A 24725-nucleotide genomic window follows, 5' to 3' on the forward strand; every position below is an offset into this window, starting at 1 on the left:
AACGACACCCCTGAGTCTGCCGGGCCTGCACTCCGTGTCGTCTGTAAGGGGAGGTACCTCTACTAGTCCCATATCAAAAGCCCGCCTCGCACGTCCACCTCGCTCTCCCCTCTCTCTCGCCATCTCCTCCGAAGGGAAAGCCATCCACGCAACATACCGCGACAGGCATCGACAGCAACGCTTCTACAATACCAATTCGCCTCTATTCTCTCCGCCGGCCATCGCTTCTCACACCACGCACAAACATCGTCGTCGACAACAAAAAAAGTCTAGACATCCACACCCCCCTTTTCGTCCGCTTTCGTTCGACGCCCCTCCCCCCGTTGGCGTGGCTCCCCTACTTGGCACCTCAGCAATGCTGCGCCGCTGATCATTCACCACCTGACCACCACACTCACCGACCCGTGCCAGACATTGTGCTCGAACAGCGCAGCTTGCCAAGCGTGGACACTTTGTCCTTGTTTACCATCACCAACAATTGGTGCGATCCGGCCTGATATCTGTCACCAGTTTCATCCCTTGGTCGCCGCCAGAGAGAGGCACGCAAGCCACGCTCTGCTTGCTTCGCCCCCAGGCTGCGTCACAGCGGGTACGTACCATTGTACCTTATCTTGCGCCTCGACGGTTGGGGCTCGCTTGAATAGCGACCCTGGCAGGCAGCAGACTCTTCACCTGCAACTCCTCTCCGTTGGCGGCTCCACGGCGACATACGCAAGCCGCTGCTCGTGATATTTGCAGCCCTCGCTGACTGTATCCTCCCCTCCACGCAGGAGAACCGATTGAACCCAACTAGCCCCGAGCTTTGATCTATCGGACCAGACACCCCTGACGTGGCTCGGCAGCCGCTCAAGTGCCGACTCCTCCCACCCGGTCTTGCACGCGAACAAGCATCTCAGCGCTCTGGCAGTCACGATGACGACGTCGATCAACATGGCGACGCTCGACGAAAAGACGGCGCCCCAGGCCGGCCTCCATATTGACACGACGGCTAGGGCCATGCCAGAAAAGACGGCAGCCATGTCGAGCGCGAAGACGGCATGCCCGACAGCCCTAGACAAGACGCCGTCGTACAGTGGCCAGACGACGCCGCGGTCGGAAAACATCAACCCTTTCGACACGGACGTCGAGGCCATGGTGACCAACTCGTCGTCGGACAAGTGCCTGCGGTCCAGCGTGGTGCTGACGAGGAAGAACGACTGCCAGGTGTGGCCCGGTCAGGACCAGTGGAAGCAGCGGGCCAAGGCGGCCAAGAAGCAGCGCGGCTGCAAGTGCATGGCCCGCCTCAGCCGCCGCAACCGCATCGCCGTCAAGGTCCTGGTGGTGCTCCTCGTCGTGGGCGCTGCTGTGGCTATTGGCTTTGGCGTCAGCAAGCCGCTGGGCGCACCGATCTGGGGCGACAAGGGCAAGCAGAACTAGACGGCGGCGGCGGCGACGATGACGGCGACTACGGCAGATGGTCCAGATCATCATCGATTTCACAGCACCGGCTCAATCGCAGAGCAGACCTGAAAGACCCATGTACATAGAGCTGCTGCTCGCGTCGACACTATGGGCAACACGACATCCGTCAAACAGACGGAGCGACACATGACTTCACATCACAACAAATCACAAGACAAGACAAAACAAGCACAGCCCGGCGTTTGGAGTTTAGCTTGGCACATTCGTTCGTTACACACAAGGGACGTAGGAAGACGTCGAGGCAGATGTTCTGTCGACGCGCAAAGGGGATATTAATGCATCATATTTCATATCTTGTACGGCCAGACACGGACGGCACCCAACGAGGGCGAAGGCAGAGATGCGGCGTCCATCTAGACACGAGGAGCAAGTACACGCACTACTGCTACACTACAGGCCTGAGGGAGGCCGCAGCTACGTATGTACAGACCCGGCCACGCGGCCGGGACAATCAAAGTTAATATCTTTTGCGACCGGCCGACTTTGGTGTCGGCACTCGGCGTGTTGGGCAGTAGGCTCTGCACGCGATGCAAGCCATGGCTCTATGTGACGGACCGAATTGCCGTGACGTTAATCTGTATGTAAAGTAGTGAAAATCGGTGTGATGCCATTGGTGACGGGGCAGAGTTTAGTTGCTCGATTTCATTTGTTCATGACGCATTTTAGGGTGCTGACGGCGCGGCTGTTCCTGCACGAGCGGCGGGGGGGGGGCCAAAATGGCGCCCGTGGTGGCTCCATGATCGGAGGCTGTCAGGCTGTGGCTGTCCACTGTGTGTTTTTTTGGTGGTGAGGTGGGTTCGAAAGGGGGCGAGGGATTGGATGATGGAGTGGAGGCAGCTACCTAGCCCACCAGCCCTAAGAAGTGCAGGTGGAGGTGGGTGATCGATCGACCTTGGTGCTATTAGGTGCTGCAGCCCGCTGGAGCAGGGGAGCCACGCCTGTAGGTCACCCACGCGGTGAGTGTGGTCGGTTAGTAGGGTAGGGTAGTGGAGGGGCCCTGCCTGGGCTGCCTTTTTGGCGTCCTTGCCCAGCCAGGCAGTAGGTAGGTAGAGTACCAAGTCAGGTAGATGTATGTATCTGGGTGGATATCCGTTGTTGTTTTTGTTGGGTATCTGAGGCTGGGGTATGAGATTGGGAGGTGAGAGATGTACGTACGTACGTATGTACAGAGGAGGGACGTGGCTCAGCAGCCGGGAGAGAGTGGGAGGAGGGCAGGGCATGTCATAGGGGGTGAGGAGGAGTAGGGGAGGGGGAGAAGGAGAATGATGATGATGATGGTGGTGGTGATAACGATGATGACGCAGTCACATTGTACTCCCGCGAGCCATACATACCTAGTGCCTATATGCACTCAATCTCCCCTTCCCAAGTAGGTACTAAGGTAGCCTGGCTACCACTCAGACAGCTCCATTGAAGACAAAACAGGCAGGCTTGCAAGTCATAGACGAAACTCGCTTATCACCCCGTCGCCGTACGAACATCAGCTCACTATCATACACCGTACTTCCGATTGTACACGTATATAGCGCGCCTATGACCGGGCACGAGGCAAGACGCTCATCCAACGACCTGGAATCCCAGTAGAGAGAGAGAGAGAGAGAGAGCACAGGCGTTGGGTTTGTATGTATGCCGTGCGTGCTCTCAGAGCTATGTACGATGCGAACGGTGTGTAGATATGAGCGGAACTTGGGGTACTACCTACCTATCTTGGGTTATCTTGCGGTAGCTGCCCTGCCCTGCCCTGCCCTGCCCTGGGGCCTTGGGTGCAAATCGTAGTGCGGTGACTGATGGACGGAAGGACGGACGGGGCTGGCTCCTGTGTACTACCTTGAGTACGTAGGTCAAGAGGAGGTGGGTTCGCGGGCTGGCGCACCACCTCGCACCAGCATGGTATCGTGGCCCTGCAAGCACGAGGAGATTGGGGGAGGGGGTTGAGCTTTCTATACAAGCAGGTAGGTAGGTATTTATACACAGACATATATATCAGGCGAACGGGACAACATACATAGACAGGATAGCATCAGGACAGGGACAGGGACAGGATGAATGGCATTTACAACAAGACCGTACCTCGACTGCACTGAACTGCAATAGAAGGGGCAGTTGGCGGAGCGTCAATTGAGGGGCGCACGACACAGAGCTTTTTCTTTTTCTTTTCTTTCAAATCGTACGGCAGGGTTTTCCTTCCCGTGCGAACCAAGGGCGCAAGGCTGAGTCGAGTTGAGAGATGAGGGCTCAGGCAAAGTATGTATGTATGTAGTAGGTATACGTGAGGCAAACGACCGGTGGAGGGTCGAGTGGTGGGCATCAACGGCCGGTGCAGAAGATCTGTCGGGGCGAAACTGGGACAGACAGGCAACGCAACGCAACGCAAGGGATATATCGACAAAGGGCAGGGCAGGGTAGGGCAGCACGCACTCGAACCGCACGGAACGGCACGCAATTACCTTGGCAACCTACCTGCCCAGCGTTGAACCAGTAGTACTTCGCATGCAGTCTTCTACTCGACGGTTACAGGCACCATTTAAAACATGATGCTGGGCTCGCCTGTATATTACCTTGCGTGCGTGCGTGCGTGCGTGCGCGTCGTCAGGCCATGCTCCTTCTCGCAAAGCCTGCGACCGTCTTGGCAGTATGCCCGCCAACCACATGCGCCTACGAGTCCATCGCAGCTCTCGTCACGTCATCGGCTCAAGAGAGGACAAAGGCTCACATGCTTCCTCACCCAACGTGCTCTCCTCTCCTTCCTCTCCGTCTTCTTAGTCTTGTTCTTATTCCTATCCTTTTGGTGCCCGGCTGGCTGGTCTGCTTCGTGCATGACCCCATGACCCATCCACATCGTCGTCTCCCGCCCTTTTCCTGCTTCCCGGGCTGTGCCTCGATGCCTTCCCCTCCCGTCCGTAGTTGAAAAGTACAATGCATGCTATTATCAAGGCACGTCAAGAGCAGCCCATGACAGCAACGAGATAGGAAAGAGAAAAAAGGGGGAGACCCCCGACAAAACACCGAGGAACCGTGTTATCCCTGGGCCAGCCCAAAATCCAACCCAGTGGGCGCGCAGACATCTGCTCTTCCGGCCCGCTCTCTCATCTCTGCGCGAGCTCCCCGTCGCGGATCGCACGCGCAGTTGTCATCTCGGCTTCCTTCCCTGACGCGTCCGCGCGTCTCTTCTATACGATTCGGTAGCCTGCCTATCCGCCGTGCCTGAAGGAGGGGCAGGTCGGCGACGGGCAGATGCCACAACAAGACAAAGAAAATAAACAAAAGGCGCGAGCGTAGGGTTACAAGAGTTCAACGTTGGTTTCTCTCTCATCGCCGATCCATCGGCCCTCCCAGGGCCATGGTCTCGACAATTGTGATTATGCAATACTGCATGCCAGCAGGCAGACGGGCAGCCATAGCAGCAACCTATAAAGGGGCAATAGTGTCGGGGACGACAACTCCCCCGTTCTTGCTGTCGTCGTTTGCTCCAGGAGCTACGCAGCTCGTTGGCTTGTACGCGTTTGTCACACGGTACGGTTTTCGGTTCGATGGGCGTAAAAATCAGACGGACTGATACAGCAAAAGCGGCTCGCCGACGTTTTCGATCTCGGGAATCGTGCACTTGAGGTCGAATGCCTTGGACAGCACAATCTTGAAGATCTGTCGCACGTGTCAGCTCACACTATACGCAGCAGAGGGCGGCTCCGGGTGCCCACCTTTTGCACGTTGATGCTGTGGCTCGTGCTCGAGAAAATGAGCGACGCGCGCATGGCCTTGGCGAAGCGCCTCGCCTGACGATGGCGTCAGCAGCATTCCAGTTGTCACGAGACAAGCGACACCTACCTGGTTCGAAATCTCCTCCTGGTCCTGCAGCGGAAAGTTGACAAAGTGGTCATACTTTGTGCCGACGAGAATGGGAATGGCCGTCTTATTAAAGCCGCGCCCCTGGCGGTACCACTCCTTGATGCTGTTGAGGGTGCTCTTGCGCGTCAGGTCGAACATGAAGAGGATGGCGACGGCGTCGTTGCAGACGAGGGGCAGCATGTTGACAAACTCGCGCTGGCCGCCAAGGTCCCATATGGAAAAGGTGATTTCTGTGTTGCGGATGGAAATGGTCTTTTCCATAAAGTTGACGCCTAGCGTCTGGATGTAGTCCTCGTCCCAGCTGCCCTCGACGTACTTGACCATGAGCGACGTCTTGCCAATCTGGGCGTCGCCGACCATGCCGACCTTGATGACGACGTGGTTGCGGCCGTTGGGGGGTTCGTTGGAGCCCTGCCGGGGGTCACCGGCATGGGATTGGGGCGGCGGCGGGTTCGAATTGGACGCGTTGGACGGGTTCGACATGCGGCTGGCGGGCCGCGAATGCGAGGTGGCGTTGGAGACGGGCGGCGTGTATCTCGAGGCGGGGTCGTCGTCGTGTTGCCGCGGGCTGCTGGGCAGGCCCTGGTCGAGGGACTGACTCTGGTGGTGGAAGGGGAAGCCGCCCGTCTGCGGATGCGGCGAGCCGTCGAGGCCGCCGAGGGTGTCGTCGGGGCCGTCTTGTGACGGGGTGGGCGGTGGGAGCTGGTCATGGTCGGCGGGCAGCGGTGGCGGCGGCTGCTGCTGATACTGCTGCTGCTGCTGCTGTTGCTCGAGCTGCGGCGGCGGAAGCTGTTGATCTGCGTCCATGGCGTCGACCGCGGCGGGGTCTTGGAGCTGCTCGCGAGGAGGGGCCGCTGGCTCGGTCGGGAGGTCCAGGTTGAAGCACGGCGAGGCCACAGCCTCGGGGTCTGTCGTACGCGTGTCGTCGGCGAAACAGGCGAGGACGAGCGAGTCGCGTGCGCGGGGGAGAGGGGAGATGCGGCGTGGTGCGGGATTCAGCTGTGCTGACGCATCGAAGGGGGGGGAACCGACGGGACGAGTGAGAAGCGGAGGGCGGGCGGCCCGTGATGGCGTCGGCGTCGGCGGCGGTGATGGTTGGACGGCGGCACAAGTCACGGTGCGGAGCGGAGTTGAGGCCAAGAAAGTGCGATCTTAGCTGAGGTGAGCCCCGCCACGGAGACTGGGAGAAGGGTGGGATCGGCCGTCAATGAAGTGACGTGAATGACGGACTGGAATGCTGGTTGTGTGTTTGGTGGTGGATGTCATGAGCGAAGCCCGACAGGCAGGGAAGAGAGGTGGTGTCGATTGGCGCCAGGGCAGCGGTACGTACAGCACAGCACAGCGCGTCTACTAGCAGCAACAACTTGAAGGAAGCACACCTACGAAGTTAGTAGCAGGCACAGGCACAGGCAGGCAGGCACAGGACCAGGGCCTCAGCTTTCGAGCCGTTCAATTCGGGTGGGGGCTCCCGATCATCCAACCAGCGGCCAGGAGAGGCGTCTAACTCGCGGCGCCCCTCGAACCGTGCGGATCGGAATTTCTCAAGCCCGCCCGCCCGCCAGGCACGCGAGCGCCCACAGCCCAATGGTCAGCGGCCATGTGCAGCGCCTGCGGTGATGAAACGTCCAGTAAAGTGCTGGTAGCAAGCGCGTCGCCTCATATCAAACAGTGCCCTGCCGCTGTCTGAACCACCCACTGACGTGCCCGATGACCCTGGTGCCGATGAGCTGAGGAGCAGATGGGCGGGCGGGCCGAGCTGAGCTGATCGGGGCCCAACATGGCCGACCAACCCCGATTGACGCCTCGCACGATCCATCCCTCTGCCATGCATGCCTCCACCAGATAGGAGCGCGACGGGAGCGAGCGAGCGAGTGCAACCGACAATGGGCAGCAGACGACCGGTGGTGGCTGTTTCGTGGCACGGACCGGCAGCCGAGACGTTCGCCTGGCTCTCTGCCCTACGAGGTACGACAGACAGCATCGCACGTAGTTGGGAGTTTGCGCGTTCATGCAACCCCGTGGACGGGCGCGACACTGGCGGCCTCGGCAAACTCATGCCCGTAGAACGAAGTAGGGTGGGAGCTGCTCGACTGACTCGACGAGTCGGTGCAAGCATGTGGTGGGTGGTAGCGCAAGTACCAAGGCCGGCCGTGCATCTGTGCGAACAATGCCTTGACGAGACGATGCTCGCGGAGGGACGGGCGGACGGGCGGACGGGCGGACGGGCGGACGGGCGGACGGGCTGAGCATCGATTGAGGCCATCGCGGCACGTCAATGGGTAGGGAGAGCATCGATTGAGCTCATCAACAGGCCATCTATGCTGTGACGGCGCCGCTAGATGTCGCGGGCAGTGAAGCGACGCCGCGAAGCCTGGACGTGCGTGGCCTTGCAGACGCACCCGAGGCACTACCACCATGCCATGGAATCGAGGCCCGGAAGGAGACGATGAAACCCGTGATGCCAGTAATCCATGTCACTGTCAATAGCTGGCGCCGTCGTCCCGGGTGTTCCTAACGAGGATGCATTATTATCCCAGCGCAGCGGCACCACCAACCACCGCCCCTTCCTTGCCCCGACATCGGGAGCCGTCTGTCGCCGGGAAGCCGCAACCGCCTCCATCCGACCAGCGACGCTCCCAGTCTGTCCCATCATTTCTTCCACTTCTCCCCATTGCTCGCCATTCGACAGCACGAGCCTATTACCCAGCCATTACCAGATGAAAACCCTCCACCCCGCACACATTGCTCTTTTCTCACCCACCCCGTGCCCCCGTCCAGTACTGCACAGCAGCTGCTCGGGGAGCAACAGGCGGGCTCGTGGATTCTCTTTACGTACCTCCATCCTCTTGGGTGCTAGGTCGGTCGGCAGCTATTATGTTTCGAATTTGCCCATTGGCCCGCCAGCGCGGTCCGCCCGACTCCACTGCGCCTGGGGGCTCATGGGTGGCCATCAATCCGGCGGTCGGTTCCAGTTGATGACAGCGACAGCACGGCACCTGCGAAAGCCGCTGTGGCAGGCCTACCAGTGCCCGTTTGCGGCGGGCAGTCGCCTTAGTCATCAGCTGTCCAGGACTCCTGCGGTCCACTGCGCGCAACTGTCGTTTCCGCGGTTGAGGTGCCCGCCCACCTGAGATGACAGAACACTACAGTGGTGCAAGCGCTGCCGCCGCCGCCGCCGCCGCCATCCCCCGTGCATGCGCGAGCAGGCGCCGAAATCCAAACGCGGGCTCCAACGGGTGACAGAGCCGGACGTCGGCGGGCAGCCGCCGCCCACGGCCTGGCACGGCTCTCCAACTTTACCTCACGCTACGGAGTACTTCGTAGCTACGTACCCGATTTCCTCCCGCGCCCGCGCCCACACTTCCTCTCTTTCTCTTTCCTCTCCTCTCCCACCCCACGACAAATCCTATTCCTCGTCAACACTCCCCGTGCAACCCCACGACTCTTCGTCGTCGTCGCTTCCGCTCGCACGCCCTCTCCGCTCTTCTCACAGGCCCCCTTCTTCGCCCGCAATGGCCGCATCGATTGTCTGCTCGTCCCTGCGCGCGGCCGCCCGGCCCGCCGCCATGCGCCTCGCCGCCCCCTGCCGCGCCGCTGCCGCGGCTACGCCGTTCCGCCGCTTCACCACCTCCCGCATGAGTGCGTTGCTCCCTGTTTCCTCGTTCTATCCGCCTCTCCAGCTCCTTTTCCCACGGAGTCCAATTGCATTGGCCCTTGAGGCCTGTATGATCGGCGACCGAGGACAACGCGCAGGAGGACGAGGAATCAAACAGCAGCTAGCTAACCCGTGAGTGCGCCAGGCCTCGTCCGCAAGTACACCAAGGACCACGAGTGGGTGGACCTGTCGGCCGACGGCAAGACGGGCGTCATCGGCATCTCGACGTACGCGGCCGAGCAGCTCGGCGACGTGGTCTACGTGGAGCTGCCCGAGGCCCCCGCCTCCGACTTCGTCGACCAGGGCGACGCCATCGGCGCCGTCGAGTCGGTCAAGAGCGCCTCGGACATCAACGCCCCCGTCCGCTGCAAGGTCGTCGCCGCCAACCAGCTGCTCGAAGAGAAGCCCGCCACCATCAACCAGGTCCCCGAGGACGACAGCAACGGCGGCGGCTGGATCGTCCGCGTCGAGGTCGACGAGGAGGGCGCCCGGCAGGTCGGCGAGCTGATGGATGCCGAGGCCTACAAGGCGTTTATCGAGGAGTAGACGAGGCGAAAAAAGAGCCGAAGTCGATGGCTATAGCCCGGCGTGGTTGCGGCGGCGGCGGCGGCGGCGGTGGCGGTGGTAGTGGTGCTCCTGCTACTGCTGCCGCCACTGCCGTCGCTGTTCCGTCTTTGTCTTTATTGCTAGATCATGTAGGGGAAGCACGCCCCATGCGGGTGCCTACACATACACACACACAAAAATGTTTTGGACAGTTTGTTTGGAGGCCCGAGGGTTCATCGTGGCTTCGGGCGCGCGAGAGGGGCGCAGGCAGTTCAACCTGGCGGGGAGCGACGGGCATTACGCACACACACACACACCCATACATACATATCCCGTGTACCATACCATACCGTGGTGGCTCGATTTTATCTTTAACATAGGGAGTCGAGGCGAACGATGCCAGTGGTTTTGGACTGACGTATTTGTGACTTCACATCGCTCGCTGTTGTGAAAATGGGGGCTCTGCTGCGAAACGAGACAAGTGCTCGGCAGGGCTGCACTCGGCACACAAACCTCTGGCGCAGTCCATGGCACCGGCCTCGGGGATCGGACCACGGCAAGGATAGACTGGGAAACAGGGAAATAGTAGCACGTGTCGCCTGCTAGGGCCGGCAAAAAGTCGACAATGCTTTTTGGATCGTCGTCTATAGAGTACAGGTCATGGCGCGCATTCGGCCGTCATATAGCGTCATTCTTTGTCCCTCAACTGTCCACACACAGCCCATCATCATCACGCCGCCTTCTCGAGCGGCCGCTTGGCGTTGATGACATCCAGGATCTTGTCCGCACCACGGCTCACCAGATCGAGCGCCACCCGCTTGCCCAGCTCCTCGGCGGCGTCGATGGAGCCCACCGCCTCCATCACCTCGGCGTCGACGCCCTGCTTGCCGTCGGCCGACACGACCGTGGCCCTCAGGCGCAGCAGCTTCTTGGACGCGCCGCCGCCGTCGACCCAGCTCGTCTCGACGCCAATGGGGACGCTGCACCCGCCCTCGAGGGTGCGCATGAGGCTGCGCTCCGTGGCGCAGGCCAGGGCCGTATCGGGGTCCTCGAGCGCGCGCAGCATGTTCAGGACGCGATCGTCGCCGGCGCGGCACTCGACGCCCAGTGCGCCCTGCCCGACGGCGTGCATGATGCCGCCCGAGTCGGTGTCGAGGAACTGCGAGATGTGGTGGCCGAGGCCGATGCGCTGCAGGCCCGCGGCGGCGAGCACGATGGCGGCCATGTCGTCGTCGGTGCGGAGCTTCTCGAGGCGCGTCTGCAGGTTGCCGCGCACGTCCTTGAAGCGCAGCGACGGGTAGCGGCGGGCGAGCTGGGCGATGCGGCGCACGCTGCTGGTGCCGATGACGCTGCCGGGGGGCAGGTCGGCGAGGGAGCGCCAGCCGTGGGCGTCGACGTGCGCGCGCTTGACGACGAGCACGTCGCGGGCGTCCTCGCGGCGGGTGACGGCGCCGAGGGCGCACCCCTCGGGCAGCGTGGTGGGCATGTCCTTGAGGGAGTGCACCACGAGGTCGAGCTCCCGCGCGGCGAGCTTGTCCTCGAGCTGCGACGTCCACAGGCCCTTGCCGCCAAAGTTGTAGAGCGCCGTGTTCTGGTCGCGGTCGCCCGTCGTCGTCATGCCGTGGATGGGGAACGTGTGGTCCGGGAGGAGGGCCTGCAGGCTGGCCACGACGATCTCGGCCTGGGCCATGGCGAGGGGCGACTTGCGCGTGCCGACGACGAACGTCTTGGTGGTCGCCGTGTCGGCCGCCGCCGCCGCTGCCGCGTCTTGCGTGTCGGCCATGCTGCTGCTGCTGTTGGGGATGGCTGGTCGTGCCTCGGGGGGGCACGCACTCAAAGGCTGGCCGGTGGACTGTCTGTCGGTGGTGCGAGGGGCAGCGAATGCCTTGCTCGGCCGAGCCGTTGCAAAAAAGGCCATGGCCGTGGTGGGGTTGCACCGTGTGCGATACAGTGTCCTGGACAATTCGCACCCGTGAGCCTACCCGGGGGCCTGGTGTAAGTCGGGGCCGTTGCGCAATCAAACAAGGGAACAACAATTGCACCACCAACGAGCAATCCGTCTTGCCTCACACAATGGCCGAGGCTTGCTGATGGTATTCAGTATCACCAATCAATTTTTTCTACGAAGGAAGCGGGCCTGACAGACCACTAGTCTCGCTGCGATGTACACCGGACGATGAGATGCCGACCTGACCATGACAAGTCATGCCAACGTGGGGCCTCATCCACAGTCGAGTCGGCGCATTGTCGTCGTCGACCTGATACAATCGGTCTGGTATTCTGCTTTTCGGTAGCACCATATCTGGACGTCACACTCACGAGAGCTTGCCGTCGTCTCTGCGAGGCCATCCCTTTTGTCCTCGGCAACACGTCACAAGTTGGCAAACAAGGCAGCGTGTCTAACAGATTCGCACAACGAACCACTGCTCGTACCGCATCCTCCTCGGCCCAGTCCCATGTTTGAAGCGGCTCATGCCACAATGTGTGGCCTTTCGATACTCAGTCCGTGGGACAGCAGACGAGTTGCTCATCATCGTGTGTGAGAGGTTCGTCCGGGCGAGTATAAAGCGCAAGCTCTCCTCTTACCCTTCTGTTCCCTCGTCTTTCCTCTCTCGAATCAACTTGCCGCGCGCACTCGTCTCTAATCTAGAACTGATTCAACAATCTAATATCATCATCGCCATCATGAAGTTCGTGCTGCTGGTCCTCGCCACGACCGCCATGGGCTTGGGCCTGACCCGGCCACAGGCCCAGACGCCGGCCGTCCCCGCACCACCTCCCGTGTCCGCCTCCGCGAACACTCCGACGGCCAAGTCTCAGCCCCCAGTCCCGGCGCAGACGGGAGGTCGCGAACCTACGGGACCCATCTGCGAGTGTGGCTACACGTACTGCGCCTCTGTTCTCATGGGCATGAGTAAGCCGCCCCGGTTCTCTTGATCCCCATCGCCCGTCGTTCTCGTCCTTTCCTTCCCCGTCACTATTCAAGCCCAGAAGCCATGCCAAGGGGATACACGGTCGCTGATAGACATCGTCTCCTCCCCATGCGTAGAGAAGCCCTGGAGCGAGCCGCAGCTGGCCGAGGCGTACTGCAGGACACCCGACGCGGCGTGCGCCAACGGCTCACCCGGCACCGACGTGCGGTCGGCGCTGTACCTGTGCCTCTGCGACGACGTCAACGCGCGGCAGGGCAACAAGCTGCACCTGCTCTGCGGCTGCGACAAGTGCCTCGTCGCGGGGCCCGACTACCGCGGGCGGTGCGACAAGCCGTGCCACGCGGGGAGCTGCAAGGGAAGATGAGGGCTCAGCTCAGCCCGGGGTTTGTTTGGGTCGTCGGGTACTGGTGCTTGCTTGCTTGCTTGTGGTGGACGTGCGTATGGTTGGCGGGCTCCAGTTTGCGTCTTTCGTTGTTTGTTTGCCGCGGGGTTCATCGGGTGGTGCGCCCGAAGTACGAAGTATAGTACGGAGTACGTAGTGGGTTGGTAATGGAGGCAGATGAAGGATCCGCATTCCGCAACGATTCCGTGCCGTCTGCTCCAGGCCACGCAACCCGCTTTGCCCTCTGCGCCCCGCGTCGTGACAGCTGCCCTCTCATCTGAGAGAGACGTTGCTTGCCTGCCCTCTTGGGTATTCGTCCCGCATCGGTCACCCGGTGGTTCTCCTACCAAAAGGTTGCGACACCCCGCTCAATCAGGCAGCTACCTTACCTTAGCTCGTAGCTCCGCGTCGTCTTGGCCACCGACGCATGGAACGTATTATCTTCAGAGTAGTATAAGTTACTTCGTACCTCATGGTGTCATCCATGTCTGGTGCGACGCGGGCTGGCGTCAGGTGTCCCCCCTTCCTCCAGTCCACTCGCCGGCCAAGCGCCGGGCTGCCCCTCCTCTCCCGTCGTCGAGGCCCTGTCGTGGAAGCCTGTCCCCTCCCTCGCTCCACTGCCCGCCCCGGAGGTTGCTCCCCCAGGTTTTGGCGTCGGCCCGGCGCCGGGAACCCCGCACGGCCTGCCCTAGTGCGTTCTAGGTGCTGCCCCAAGCACTCAGGTCCAGTGCATCGGGGCCACTGGCGGCCTGGGACCGCCCGGATCGTGCTGGCGGGGGGGCCTCACTAATTGAGTGGTGCCTGGTACCTTCAAGGTTCTTCTGACAGTCGAGTGACTTGAGATCTGGCGGGAGCTACCCCTCAACTACAATAGGTTCCTCCTCGAGCTTCTCTTCTGCACTGCCACGCAACCTAACCCGACTCCTGCTACCTCCAATGACTCCGTGGGAGAAAAGAGAAGACGGAGGAAGGTGGGAAAGGAAGGCTTCTGTTCCATTGCTGCTGCTGTGCGTGCTGCACCAGTTTAGAGGTGCATTCACACCTTACCCTGCCCTTGGGTTGAGCAACTCCGCCGTGGATCCCATTGTCGCATGCAGCAAGCAGTTACCAAGTTACGTACTACGTAAATGCATGCGCAGGGATCTCGAGGGTAAGGGTATGGCTGCGGTCGCACGAGGCACAAGACACAGGACCTGCCCGGCATGCGCCCGCGAGGCGTCTCTGGGGGGCGGGCACCGCGTGTCGCCGGGTCGGCGTGATGTGTACTGAGAATGCGCAAAGTACAGTACTGTACTGTACGTACCCTGCTCCGAACTAGGTATTAACCCAGTCCAGGGACAAGACACTCCAGCAGGGCGGTCGTCGGTGGTGGGTGGCGGATGAGTGAGACCGTCATGGATGGATGATTGAATGGATGGGCGAACCCAACATCGGCGGCGGCGGCGGCACAGGTACCTGAGGCTCCGAGGCAGGTACCTGCCCTGCCCTGACCAGCGACCACCCACTGACCACCACCACCTCCTCGGTCGCGTCTCTGATGATTTGTGAGGTCACTGAGGTGTGAGTGTGTGTGTGTGTGTGTGGTCTGCCAACAACACCGCTTCCCCTCATTCTTCTCCTCCTCCAGCTCCCCCTCGCCCTCCTCTCGCAGCCTCCTCACGCCGAGGGCCGAGATTTGTCTCCTCTCTCTTTTTTTTCAACTCCCTTTTGCTCTTTTGTGTTTCTTGCTCGACAAGCTCGGCCTGTCTGTCCATCACCACCGACATCGCTGCCCTGGCTTCAACCTCGCTCGCCCTTGGCCGCCATCAGAGCTGTCCGTCATCGAGCTCGGCTCCCCCTCCAACTCCCCGCTCCGCTCCGCTCGTAAACCCGAAGCTGCTCCCTCGGTGCTCCGTGAGAGACTTGCCGCAGATGACTGTCCCGTCGCGATAATGGCGTCCAACCTGCTGCGCCCGCTCGCCTCCGAGCTGTGCTCCTCCTCGTCCGCCTCGCCTGGCCGCATTGCGCGCCGTCGCGTCTTACAAGGTTCGTGACTCCCCGCGCCGTCTTGCCTCGACGAGCCGCGTCGTGGTGCGCCGCGCTCTGTCGTCTTTGCAAAAGCGTTGGAGAGAAGCTTCGACTGACCGCTCCAGACCTCAAGCCGCTCGCCAGCCGCCGTCAATGGCACAACACTCTTGGCGCGAGCCGTCGCGCCGCCCTCGTGCCCGTCTCCGCCAGGACCCTTGCGCTCGTGCGTCATGCGTCCGTGCTAACGACGACGCCCCCGCAACCGGCCCCGGCCCCGAAGAAGCTGTACTCGACGGCCGTCGTGCCCCCGACGACGCCCTACGGTCAGCTCACCGTCGGCGTCCCCAAGGAGGTCTTTCCCGGCGAGCGCCGAGTCGCCCTCACGCCGGCCAATGTCGCGCTGCTCCTCAAGAAGGGCTTTGGCAAGGTCCTCGTGCAGCGCGGGGCCGGTGCCGCCGCCGAGTTCCACGATGAGGCTTACGAAAAGGCCGGTGCCACCCTCGTCGATGGCGCCTCCGGCATCTGGTCCGGCGCAAACGTCGTTCTCAAGGTCCGCGGCCCGAGCCTGGACGAGGTCGACTCCATCAAGGCCAAGCAGACCGTCATATCGCTCCTTCAGCCTGCGCAAAACAAGGACCTGGTCCAGAAAATTGCCGACAAGGGCGCCACCTGCTTCGCCATGGACATGATCCCCCGCATTTCTCGTGCTCAGGTCTTCGACGCCCTCAGCAGCATGGCCAACATCGCCGGCTACAAGGCGGTGCTCGAGGCCTCCAACGTCTTTGGCAGGTTCCTGACCGGCCAGGTCACCGCCGCCGGAAAGATCCCGCCCTGCAAGGTCCTCATCATTGGCGCTGGCGTCGCCGGCCTGAGTGCTATAGCCACCGCTCGGCGCATGGGCGCCATTGTTCGCGGCTTCGACACGCGACCCGCTGCCCGAGAGCAGGTCCAGTCGCTGGGCGCCGAGTTCATCGAGGTCGACATTCAGGAAGATGGCTCCGGTGCCGGAGGCTACGCCAAGGAAATGAGCAAGGAGTTCATCGAGGCTGAGATGAAGCTGTTCAAGGAGCAAGCTCGCGAGGTCGACATCATCATCACCACGGCCCTCATCCCCGGAAAGCCCGCGCCCAAACTCATCAAGATGGACATGCTCGACGTCATGAAGCCTGGCAGCGTCGTGGTAGATCTGGCGGCCGAGGCCGGCGGCAACTGTGAAGCCACCAAGAAGGGAGAGCTTGCTGTGTATAACGATGTCAAGATTATCGGTGAGTCCTCCCAGCATGTCCCAGCGTGTGCAGCACACAAGCTCACGTCCTACAGGTTACACCGACCTGCCGTCCCGTCTGCCCACGCAGTCTTCCACGCTGTACTCAAACAACATCACCAAGTTTCTACTCTCCATGGCTCCCAAGGAAAAGGAATTCGGCATTGATCTGGGCGATGAGGTCGTCCGCGGCTCCATTGTGACGCAGAATGGGGACGTCCTTCCGCCCGCCCCTCGACCGGCGCCACCGCCTGCCCCGGCCAAACCCGCAACAGCCGAAGCCGTCGTCGAGACGGTGGCCCTGACGCCGTGGCAAAAGAAGACGCGCGAAGTCACTGCGATATCGGCCGGCATGGGCGGCATCCTGGCGCTCGGCAAGTTTACCGGCCCGCTCTTCATGTCGAATGCGTTTACCTTTGGGCTGGCGAGCTTAATCGGATATCGCGTGGTCTGGGGCGTCGCGCCTGCGCTGCACTCGCCACTGATGAGCGTCACCAACGCGATTTCTGGCATGGTCGGCGTCGGCGGACTCTTTATCCTCGGCGGCGGCTTCTTGCCCGAGACGGTGCCGCAGATGTTTGGAGCGTTGAGCGTGTTGCTGGCGTTTGTCAACGTCGGAGGCGGCTTCGTCATTACGAAGCGCATGCTGGACATGTTCAAGAGTAGGTATCGTGGCGGCCCCCCAAGGGACGTGGCTGCTAACGCGAGATAGGACCGACCGATCCTCCCGAGTACCCGTGGCTGTACGGCATCCCCGCCGTCTTGTTTGGCGGTGGCTTCATCGCCGCGGCTTCCACTGGCGCGGCCGGCCTCGTGCAGGCGGGATACCTGGCCAGCTCCGTTCTCTGCATTGGGTCCATCTCGGGCCTTGCCTCGCAGGCGACGGCGCGCATGGGCAACATGCTGGGCATCCTCGGCGTCGGATCCGGCGTCCTGGCGAGCTTGCTTGCCGCTGGCTTCTCCCCCGAGGTCCTGGCCCAGTTTGGAGGCCTGGCGACCATTGGCGCTCTCGCAGGTGCGTTCGCGAGCCTTGACGATGTTGCGGCTGGGGGCTGACCGACTACATAGGCTTCTTGATCGGCAAGCGTATCACTCCCACGGATCTGCCGCAGACGGTTGCCGCGCTGCACTCGGTCGTCGGTCTCGCCGCCGTGCTCACCAGCATTGGCAGCGTCATGGCAGACGTGTCGCACCTTTCTACCTTGCACATGGTGACTGGTTATCTCGGTGTCCTCATCGGTAAATCACCTGTCCGTATGGTAGAGACGGAGGCGGGCTCAAGCTGACTGCTCAGGTGGCATCACTTTCACGGGCTCCATCGTTGCCTTTCTCAAGCTCGCCGGCCGCATGTCGTCGCGGCCGACCATCCTGCCGGGTCGCCATCTCATCAACTCGGGCCTCGTCGCCACCAACGTTGCCACCATGGGCGCGTTCCTGACGATGGCTCCCGGCAGCCCCATGATTGCCGCGGGGGCGCTGGCCGCCAACACCGTCCTGAGCTTCGTCAAGGGCTACACCACCACGGCGGCCATTGGCGGCGCAGACATGCGTGAGTCGTCGTCGCGTCCACTCTGCCATACCCAAAAGTCGATGTGCTGACGTGTCTAGCCGTGGTCATCACCGTCCTCAACGCATATAGCGGCTTCGCCTTGGTCGCGGAGGGCTTCATGCTGGATAACCCCCTCCTGACGTCTGTCGGGGCGCTCATTGGCGTGTCCGGCTCCATCCTGTCGTATATAATGTGCGTGGCGATGAACCGGTCCCTCACAAACGTGCTGTTCGGCGGGCTGTCGACGCCCAAGCAGACGGAGGAGTACAAGCCGCAGGGGCAGGTGACGCAGACGTCGGTCGACGACCTGGCGGACGCCCTGCTACAGGCCGAGTCGGTGATCCTGGTGGTCGGGTACGGCATGGCGGTGGCCAAGGCGCAGTACGCCATCTCGAGCATCGTGCAGCTGCTGCGGGCGCGCGGCATCACGGTGCGCTTCGCCATCCACCCGGTCGCGGGCCGCATGCCGGGCCAGTGCAACGTGCTGCTCGCCGAGGCCAGCGTGCCGTACGACATCGTCCTCGAGATGGACGAGATCAACGATGACTTCCCCGACACGGACCTGACCGTCGTCATTGGTGCCAACGACACGGTCAACCCCATCGCCATGGAGAAGGGCAGCGCCATCGAGGGCATGCCCGTGCTGCACGCCTGGAAGAGCAAGCAGGTCGTCGTCATGAAGCGCGGCATGTCGAGCGGCTACGGTACGTTCCCACATTCCCCGCTTTAGCACTCCTCTTCTTTTGCGAGTCTGGCTGCCATCTCTTTGCGCGCGTCCGCCCGCTACTTATGTGCGCTTTGCCATGTCCCGGCGCTAACGCAAACAGCCGACGTCCCGAACCCCATGTTCTACATGCCCAACGCGCGGATGCTCTTTGGAGACGCGCGGACGAGCTGCGAAGGTACGTCGATCGACACCGACACTTGCCCCCCCCCTCGTCTCCCGTTTGTGACCGGATTAAACTGACGTGGTTCGCATCACAGCCCTCAAGACGGCGGTGGAGGGCAAGGCGCAACAGCCGTAGTAGGATCACGAACAGTAGGATATGCGCCAGCACCAGCAGCAGCAGTTGGGGAGGAGGGAGGGATCGTAGGGTAGACGCAGAAGGGTTTGTTGAGTTGGGTGGATAGGGGAGGGTAGTGGGTGGCTTGCTGCTCATGGATTTCGCGTACGCATGTCCCGGGCCAATTTCTTGACTCTGATCTTTTTTCGCCTTCTATCTCTTTTGGTGCGTACTCTTAGAGGAGCTGGATGCATGGCTAGATCGCATCATCATCGCGTGGCAACGAAATATACATCCGCCGGATAGTGGGTGAGTTTGATGAGGAACACTTCTGGAGCGAGAGAGCCGCCGCGTCGTGAAACTGGTGAGACGTCATTGGGGGCAGGCTGTGAGTCGGGCCCGAGCAAGTAGAGGATGGTGGTAGTTGTCGATTGCTGCGATTTCACAGCGTCTAATTCCCGCGGATACATATGTACAAGTGTGTAAGCAAGCGCTCCGCGTCTTACATCTCATTCTCCTTCCCCATCATCGTTCTCGTCCTCCTACTCCCAGCAGGGGCCGTCTATGCCCGTTGCGCGGCCACCGGCTCCCAGGCCTTGATCTTGGGCTTGGTCCTGCGGTAGTAGCGAGATCAGTCAGCAAAGCCGGCCCTTTGTGTCTCCTTTTCTCCAAAAAAAAAAAAACACACTCTCGCGTGCCGCATGACGAGCCCACTGTTACTACTCGTCCTCCCCCATCATATCTCCATTTCTAGACACGCATCGGGTGGAGGCGAGGAGGAACCAGACCAGTTTGCGGCACCCGACATGTGTCGAAACCGCGAGCGGGACGGGGCAGGTAAGGGAACGGTCGGGGAAACACAAAACACTCACGTGCTGTACGTCTTGAACGCGCCCCTCGTCTGCGTGTGGTTGGGGATGGGCCCGGGCTTCTCAAACGGGCGGCGGCCAAACTGCATGAGGGGGTCCTGCGGCGGGGGCGCGTCGACCGAGTAGCTCATCCAGGCGTGCCAGCCCGGGTCGATCTGCGCGGCGTCGTAGTCGTGCTTGGCGTACTCGACCCAGCGGGTGCGCAGGGGCAGCTCCTCGCCGTTCTCGAAGAAGCGGTTGCCCGCGCGGTCGGTGCCGACGAGGCGGCCGTACTTTGTGTCGCCTGGCGGGCCGCGTTGCGGGTGTGGTCAGCTGGGGAGTGGTCACGAGGCAGCGGGGAACAGCGAGTGGGTGTGAGGTGCGTCTGGGGAGGGAGAGAGAGAGGGGGACAGGCGGCTTACCGATGTACTGTTCGTCGAGGGAATCGCGCGCGCACAATCGTTAGCATGCAATGATACTGCGACCTTGATCGTCGTCGTCGTCGGGTGAAGGAGCTATATCCGGTCGGTCGTTGGGAAGGGGCGTCATCGTCACAAACGTACCAGCATCTGGCGGAAGTAGTCCTGCACAGGAGAGAGAGTTAGCGACACTGCCGGGGTCCGAATGGACGGGACGAGGGGGAAAGCGCATTATCGTGAGGACGGACGCCAATGGCGGGAGGGACGGGTGGACGTACCTTGATGCCCACCTTGCGCAGGTTGCTCAGCGTGCGCGTGATGGTCGACATGGCGGCGGCGGCGGCGGGGGGCTGCGACGGACGGACGCTCGAGGTGAGGTTCTGGGTTCGGCGGGATGGGATTGGATATTGGAGGTGTCGGATTGGCGATGGAGGCAGATGCTCGGAGCGGGTAAACTTCGGTGGAAGTGCAGCTTGGCTTGAGGAGTAGTTATGTAATTTTCCAAGTTGCACAGGGAGCTCAATAAGGCGTGGGTACTACCCGCAATTCGGCACGGGCACCATGCCGATAACGTATGCAGGGCCGGCCCTAACTATGCTAGCGCTAAAGTCGGCCTGCTATAATGCGATTTTATATATATAACGCGGTATAGCGTGATTAATATATTACTATAATCTATAGCGTTAATTAAAGGTATATTAAATACTATTATTATTTAATATAATTAGTAATATTAATATTTAATATATATAAGTACCTAACCTAGCTTAGAAAAATAAATTCTTACTATTATAATATCTTAATAAAATAGTAAAATAATATTTTTTTTAGGTAGATTAGTCCTTATTACTAAAATACTAAATAAAGCTATAAGTATAAATATAAGTAAAAGTAGGGCTTTTTATTATAAACTAAGGGCGGCCGCTAGTTAGGCCGCCTAATAGACGGACTAAAGGAAAGGCAGTAGGACTCTTATCCTATATACTACTAGTAGAATCCTAAGAAGGGATAAGACGGGTTATATATATAAGTATATATACTTAAGGATTATGGGAATTATAGTAATTTAAGTAAGCTAGGCTTATAAGGATTATAACGATTTAAGTAATCCTGATATAATTAATAAAGAGCTAGATAGGTATATATACTATAGTTATTACTAAAGTAGATAGCTAGATCTTTAGTAGTTAATCTAAGTATTTAATCTATTATTAATTAAGTAAGAGGTATAAACTCTCTTAACGGACTTTATAATTCTTTATTCCTCGTTATTAAGCTTAACGTACCTCTTAAGTAATAGTAACGTTTAGGATCCCTCTAAGGCTCCGTTATACTTTTCTTCTAAGCGCTCTTCTAAGCGCTCTTATAGGCGCTTATATAAGCGCTTTTAATAAGAGCTTTTATAAATATAATTATAAGTATAAGCTTAGCTTAAAGTAGTATAATAACGTTTTAATATTATTATATTATAAAGAAATAGATTTTTAATTATATTAAGCCTTATTTATATATTAATATAAGTGCTATATTATAATTCATTTGGGCGAGAAAGATACTAAACCGTAAAGTATATCCCTTTCGCCCTTTCCTTCTTCCTAGTCTTTACCTGTCGAGAGGGACGGCGGTTTTGCACTCTATGCCACCACTTCTGTCGCATAACACCCCCATTGAACATGTGGCTCGGCATGCAGACCAATTGCTAAGGAAGTACGTCTCTGATCAATCGTTTCATATACATATTCTTCGCAGCCCAATCAACACCTCTCATGTCACTCCGGCACTTTCCCTCCGTTGGGACGTTCCATTCTGCCATCTATAGCGTTGCCGGCGCCAAGGGCTTTGGTGTCTTAATCCCTGGTGCCCTGCTTTTGACGCGACTATTGAACGGCACTGCCCTGCTTCCAATAGTGCCATCGTTGTTGACAGTGGAGCCGGGAACACAGCTTCCGTTCTTCCAGGCAACGGTGGCGGCCCGTCGCCACGTCTCGCTGACATCCAATGCCATCTGCCGCGTATAGAACAGCTTACAGTTAGCTGCTTCGTACTTGAAATGCACTGGATAACCCTCAAGGTCCTCCTTCGTGTAATCGCTCCGACTGTTCACACCACCACTATTTTCAATCAAAGGCAGAAGTGGGGCAGTTTCATTGCTAGGGATTGCCCCCTGAAGACCTTTGAAGACGTCTGCCATCTGCGGATTTGCCGAAGCAAAAGAGGCCAGCTGCTTGAACGTATAGTGGATGCTGGAAAAGCCTGTGAAGAGAGTTCCTTTGACTCCACCCATGGCCTGCATGGGGTACGGTAAGGGTCGGCCGCCCAAGGCCACAGTCCGAACCCCCTGGTTGCGGGTCAATAACCCAGTAAGGATGGTGCATGCCGATGCACATGTTCCATCTGTTATGATGAGAATATTTTCCGGCTTGAACGGCTGCTCGGGGATAGGCGCCGGCCCTGGGCCTTGTGCATTGACGTAAAAGTTGGGTGGGATTTCTGGCTTGGTCCTGTCGAATTGATACGCAGCCGTGACCGTCTCACCCTTCACCGTGTACGGTCCGATAAAGTCGCTGGCATTACCAAGCGTCCTATTATTTTGGTCCAGTGGGAAATTTGGGATGTTGAAAAGCTCTCGAGTTGCGCTATAGTCGGCCTGGGCCAGAAGTTTGAGAGATTCGGTGGCGCGTAATCGACCGAAATTATTGAACTGCGCCTGAGGGAACAAGAGGGCATAGACATCTGCTGCCATGGCAATGGAGCCGCCAATATTTGCAGACAGATCTATCAGGAGTTTATCGCGATTTTCTTTTCGGGCTTTCTGGACCGTCTTGACGACGACATCTCGAGCTTCTAGAACAAAATCTGTGAAGTTGAAAGGCTCATTGAGATGTATGGGTACAAAACGGAGGAGGGACAGAACAACGGTGTCCTCGAAGCCCGGCCCATTGAGAAAGTATCCTGCAATCGAGCCTTTGGAGTGCTTAGCCACGGGCTCAGGGAACGAAGCATCTGCTAGCACAGGTGACTCTTTCTGAATTGGTGAAGCAACAGGGAAATCTTCTGACTTTGCGTTCGGGACAGTGGCTGGAGGAAGCTCGAACTTGCGATGAAATGCGTCTCCCGAGTCGACGTCTGTGAAGTTGACGCCAGGGAGAAAGGAGACATAATTTTGTGTGACTCGCGACGTTCCGTTCGAAAACTGAACAGTGTGGTTATCGGGAACTTCGAAACGTGTAATCAAGGTCCCACCAAGCCCTTGTGTAGCCAAGGATGGAAGACTGTTGAACAGACTGTTGTACTGCGCGTCGGGGTCCTGGCACTTCTGGTAAACTGCTTCCTTTTCAAGGAAATCGAAGACAGGGACTCCATCGATGTTTACCACATCTGCTGCATTATCTTCATTGACTATATCCGGAGCCATGTAAACCTTGGGCAATGCGACGCCATCCTTGGATATTGTAACCAAGTTGAGTCCCGGCCGTTTGAACTCGAAAGTATTTAGAATGGCAGGTCTGTAGTCAAAGTGGCTATCGCTTGCGGCCGCAAACTGTCTCGCCGATAAGTTATAACGACCGCAGTGGCCAAGGGTAATGACTACTTACAATGCTTCGAAGGTCGGACATTACCTCATATTGGCTACTGTATTGGCCGTTGTGTAACTTCTCCTTGATCGTCTGGATCCCGCCCAGGATGTCTACTCCGTCTAGGAGGTACTCTTCTGGAGGACTTTTGAGCATCTCGATTGTGCTCTGGAACGATATGTAAGGAATGATATAGTCGATGAGCTTGAGATCACGCTCTCTGTCGACTGGAACGGATCTGAGGCAGGCGATGCCCACGGATGGAGGGATGTTAACATCCAATGGCTGCCCAGCGGCATTGGCAGCCTTGTACGCATCACTAAGGATCTTGCATGGCGCTGGGTCGATCTCTATATGTTGTGAGGAATAGTCTCGAAGTTGTGCGATGCATGATCTTACCGTGGTTGATAGCCGCCGAAGCCAGCTTGATGAGGGCTATGACGGTGACTCTGAGATTCATGATAGAGGCAGTTCAAGATTACAACTTGTATCGATGTGTTGGCGAGGGGCGTTATAAAAATTGTAAGGCTTCGCCGTATGTATGAGTCACACTTTAAATATGCGGTCAACTAGAATAATACAGAGAGGCAAGGCGCCTGATCTCGATTTTATAAGAAACCTACTCTACAATTTCCCCGGCGTCCACTAGCCCTGGCAGTATGGCAGGAGCCCTCTTCATGCCACTTCGATGACGATTTCACACACAGTCCGCTCTTATAATCTTAAAGAAGCAAATCACCAACCGAGAGTACTGTTTCAAGGATTCCAGGTTCACAACGCTACGCATGGATGCATGGTCGGCCAACGGAACAACAGGGGATCCTCATCGCTATGTCCGCGACTGTCTCCACCAAACCAGAGAGTCTCTTGCGGCACATGCTTCAGGTCTGTTATACGCGTGTGCTCAGCCCTACAGGGCTGTGATACAACTAGAGATCATTCTATGGCGAAGAAATAAGCAGTATGGATACCGCCGTTCTTTCGCTTGCTGCTTAGAGCACTCTTATCAGCAGCAGTAGCGGGATGATGCCTGCTATAAGAACAGGGTCTGATGCTACGCATAGCATTCTGTAGAATAGGACTGTATTCATAGATGGCGGTTTTGGGATCCGGTTGAAAACGGACCGGGATTTGCCGAGCGCTGATTTGGGTATCCTTGGGGGACTTCGTATGAGACTATATATAGATACTCGAATCATGGACAGGGCTGCGTAAATTGCATGGTAGTGGGAGAAG

At 58.7% G+C, this 24725-nt stretch overlaps 8 protein-coding genes across 8 annotated transcripts; 4 read left to right on the forward strand and 4 right to left on the reverse strand.

The window, feature by feature from the left end:
• Window positions 1-912: 912 nt before the first annotated feature.
• Window positions 913-1416, forward strand: JDV02_005634 (uncharacterized protein; the record flags this gene model as incomplete). The annotated part of the gene is made up of 1 exon (XM_047986949.1): window positions 913-1416. One exon carries the CDS (start codon window positions 913-915, stop codon window positions 1414-1416), a length of 504 nt encoding a protein of 167 aa, XP_047842933.1.
• Window positions 1417-4033: 2617 nt separating this feature from the next.
• On the reverse strand, window positions 4034-6559 carry TEM1 (Ras GTPase tem1). Its single transcript, XM_047986950.1, has 3 exons — window positions 5287-6559; window positions 5160-5234; window positions 4034-5103 (listed from the first exon to the last, which is right to left on the reverse strand). The coding sequence occupies exons 1-3, from the start codon at window positions 6112-6114 to the stop codon at window positions 5005-5007; spliced, it is 1002 nt and encodes a 333-aa protein (XP_047842934.1). The 5' UTR covers window positions 6115-6559; the 3' UTR covers window positions 4034-5004.
• A 1431-nt stretch (window positions 6560-7990) lies between these two features.
• Window positions 7991-10310, forward strand: GCV3 (glycine cleavage system H-protein subunit). Its single transcript, XM_047986951.1, has 2 exons — window positions 7991-8946; window positions 9108-10310. The coding sequence occupies exons 1-2, from the start codon at window positions 8502-8504 to the stop codon at window positions 9506-9508; spliced, it is 846 nt and encodes a 281-aa protein (XP_047842935.1). The 5' UTR covers window positions 7991-8501; the 3' UTR covers window positions 9509-10310.
• HEM3 (Hydroxymethylbilane synthase) lies at window positions 9968-11426 on the reverse strand (the record flags this gene model as incomplete). The annotated part of the gene is made up of 1 exon (XM_047986952.1): window positions 9968-11426. The coding sequence occupies one exon, from the start codon at window positions 11424-11426 to the stop codon at window positions 10239-10241; it is 1188 nt and encodes a 395-aa protein (XP_047842936.1). The 3' UTR covers window positions 9968-10238.
• Window positions 11427-11524: 98 nt separating this feature from the next.
• Window positions 11525-13020, forward strand: JDV02_005638 (uncharacterized protein). Its single transcript, XM_047986953.1, has 3 exons — window positions 11525-11601; window positions 11661-12422; window positions 12558-13020. Exons 2-3 carry the CDS (start codon window positions 11981-11983, stop codon window positions 12803-12805), a joined length of 690 nt encoding a protein of 229 aa, XP_047842937.1. The 5' UTR covers window positions 11525-11601; window positions 11661-11980; the 3' UTR covers window positions 12806-13020.
• Window positions 13021-14405: 1385 nt separating this feature from the next.
• Window positions 14406-18939, forward strand: JDV02_005639 (NAD(P)(+) transhydrogenase (Re/Si-specific)). Its single transcript, XM_047986954.1, has 9 exons — window positions 14406-14848; window positions 14956-16095; window positions 16151-16756; window positions 16807-17109; window positions 17163-17333; window positions 17389-17643; window positions 17703-18347; window positions 18471-18545; window positions 18628-18939. The coding sequence occupies exons 1-9, from the start codon at window positions 14755-14757 to the stop codon at window positions 18666-18668; spliced, it is 3330 nt and encodes a 1109-aa protein (XP_047842938.1). The 5' UTR covers window positions 14406-14754; the 3' UTR covers window positions 18669-18939.
• A 270-nt stretch (window positions 18940-19209) lies between these two features.
• JDV02_005640 (uncharacterized protein) lies at window positions 19210-20243 on the reverse strand (the record flags this gene model as incomplete). The annotated part of the gene is made up of 5 exons (XM_047986955.1): window positions 19210-19261; window positions 19520-19799; window positions 19918-19924; window positions 20059-20079; window positions 20193-20243. 5 exons carry the CDS (start codon window positions 20241-20243, stop codon window positions 19210-19212), a joined length of 411 nt encoding a protein of 136 aa, XP_047842939.1.
• A 1484-nt stretch (window positions 20244-21727) lies between these two features.
• On the reverse strand, window positions 21728-23949 carry JDV02_005641 (uncharacterized protein; the record flags this gene model as incomplete). Its single annotated transcript, XM_047986956.1, has 3 exons — window positions 21728-23455; window positions 23511-23839; window positions 23889-23949. 3 exons carry the CDS (start codon window positions 23947-23949, stop codon window positions 21728-21730), a joined length of 2118 nt encoding a protein of 705 aa, XP_047842940.1.
• Between the last annotated feature and the right edge of the window lie 776 nt (window positions 23950-24725).

This window comes from Purpureocillium takamizusanense, chromosome 5 (genome assembly GCF_022605165.1).
Source record: "Purpureocillium takamizusanense chromosome 5, complete sequence".
Taxonomy (NCBI): Eukaryota; Fungi; Ascomycota; class Sordariomycetes; order Hypocreales; family Ophiocordycipitaceae; genus Purpureocillium; species Purpureocillium takamizusanense.

What these genes read in the sequence shown, in the direction of transcription:
- JDV02_005638 (XM_047986953.1), top strand. Translation starts at nt 11,981, where the DNA reads ATGCCACAATGTGTGGCCTTTCGATACTCAGTCCGTGGGACAGCAGAC. An exon ending in CTCTGTTCTCATGGGCATGA is followed by an intron (nt 12,423 to 12,557) that starts GTAAGCCGCCCC and finishes CCCCATGCGTAG; the next exon opens with AGAAGCCCTGGAGCGAGCCG.
- GCV3 (XM_047986951.1), top strand. Translation starts at nt 8,502, where the DNA reads ATGCGCGAGCAGGCGCCGAAATCCAAACGCGGGCTCCAACGGGTGACA. An exon ending in CTTCACCACCTCCCGCATGA is followed by an intron (nt 8,947 to 9,107) that starts GTGCGTTGCTCC and finishes TGAGTGCGCCAG; the next exon opens with GCCTCGTCCGCAAGTACACC.
- TEM1 (XM_047986950.1), bottom strand. Translation starts at nt 6,114, where the DNA reads ATGGACGCAGATCAACAGCTTCCGCCGCCGCAGCTCGAGCAACAGCAG. An exon ending in AGGAGGAGATTTCGAACCAG is followed by an intron (nt 5,235 to 5,286) that starts GTAGGTGTCGCT and finishes CGCCATCGTCAG; the next exon opens with GCGAGGCGCTTCGCCAAGGC. An exon ending in ACAGCATCAACGTGCAAAAG is followed by an intron (nt 5,104 to 5,159) that starts GTGGGCACCCGG and finishes CACGTGCGACAG; the next exon opens with ATCTTCAAGATTGTGCTGTC.
- JDV02_005639 (XM_047986954.1), top strand. Translation starts at nt 14,755, where the DNA reads ATGGCGTCCAACCTGCTGCGCCCGCTCGCCTCCGAGCTGTGCTCCTCC. An exon ending in CGGCATGTCGAGCGGCTACG is followed by an intron (nt 18,348 to 18,470) that starts GTACGTTCCCAC and finishes TAACGCAAACAG; the next exon opens with CCGACGTCCCGAACCCCATG. An exon ending in CGCGCGGACGAGCTGCGAAG is followed by an intron (nt 18,546 to 18,627) that starts GTACGTCGATCG and finishes TTCGCATCACAG; the next exon opens with CCCTCAAGACGGCGGTGGAG.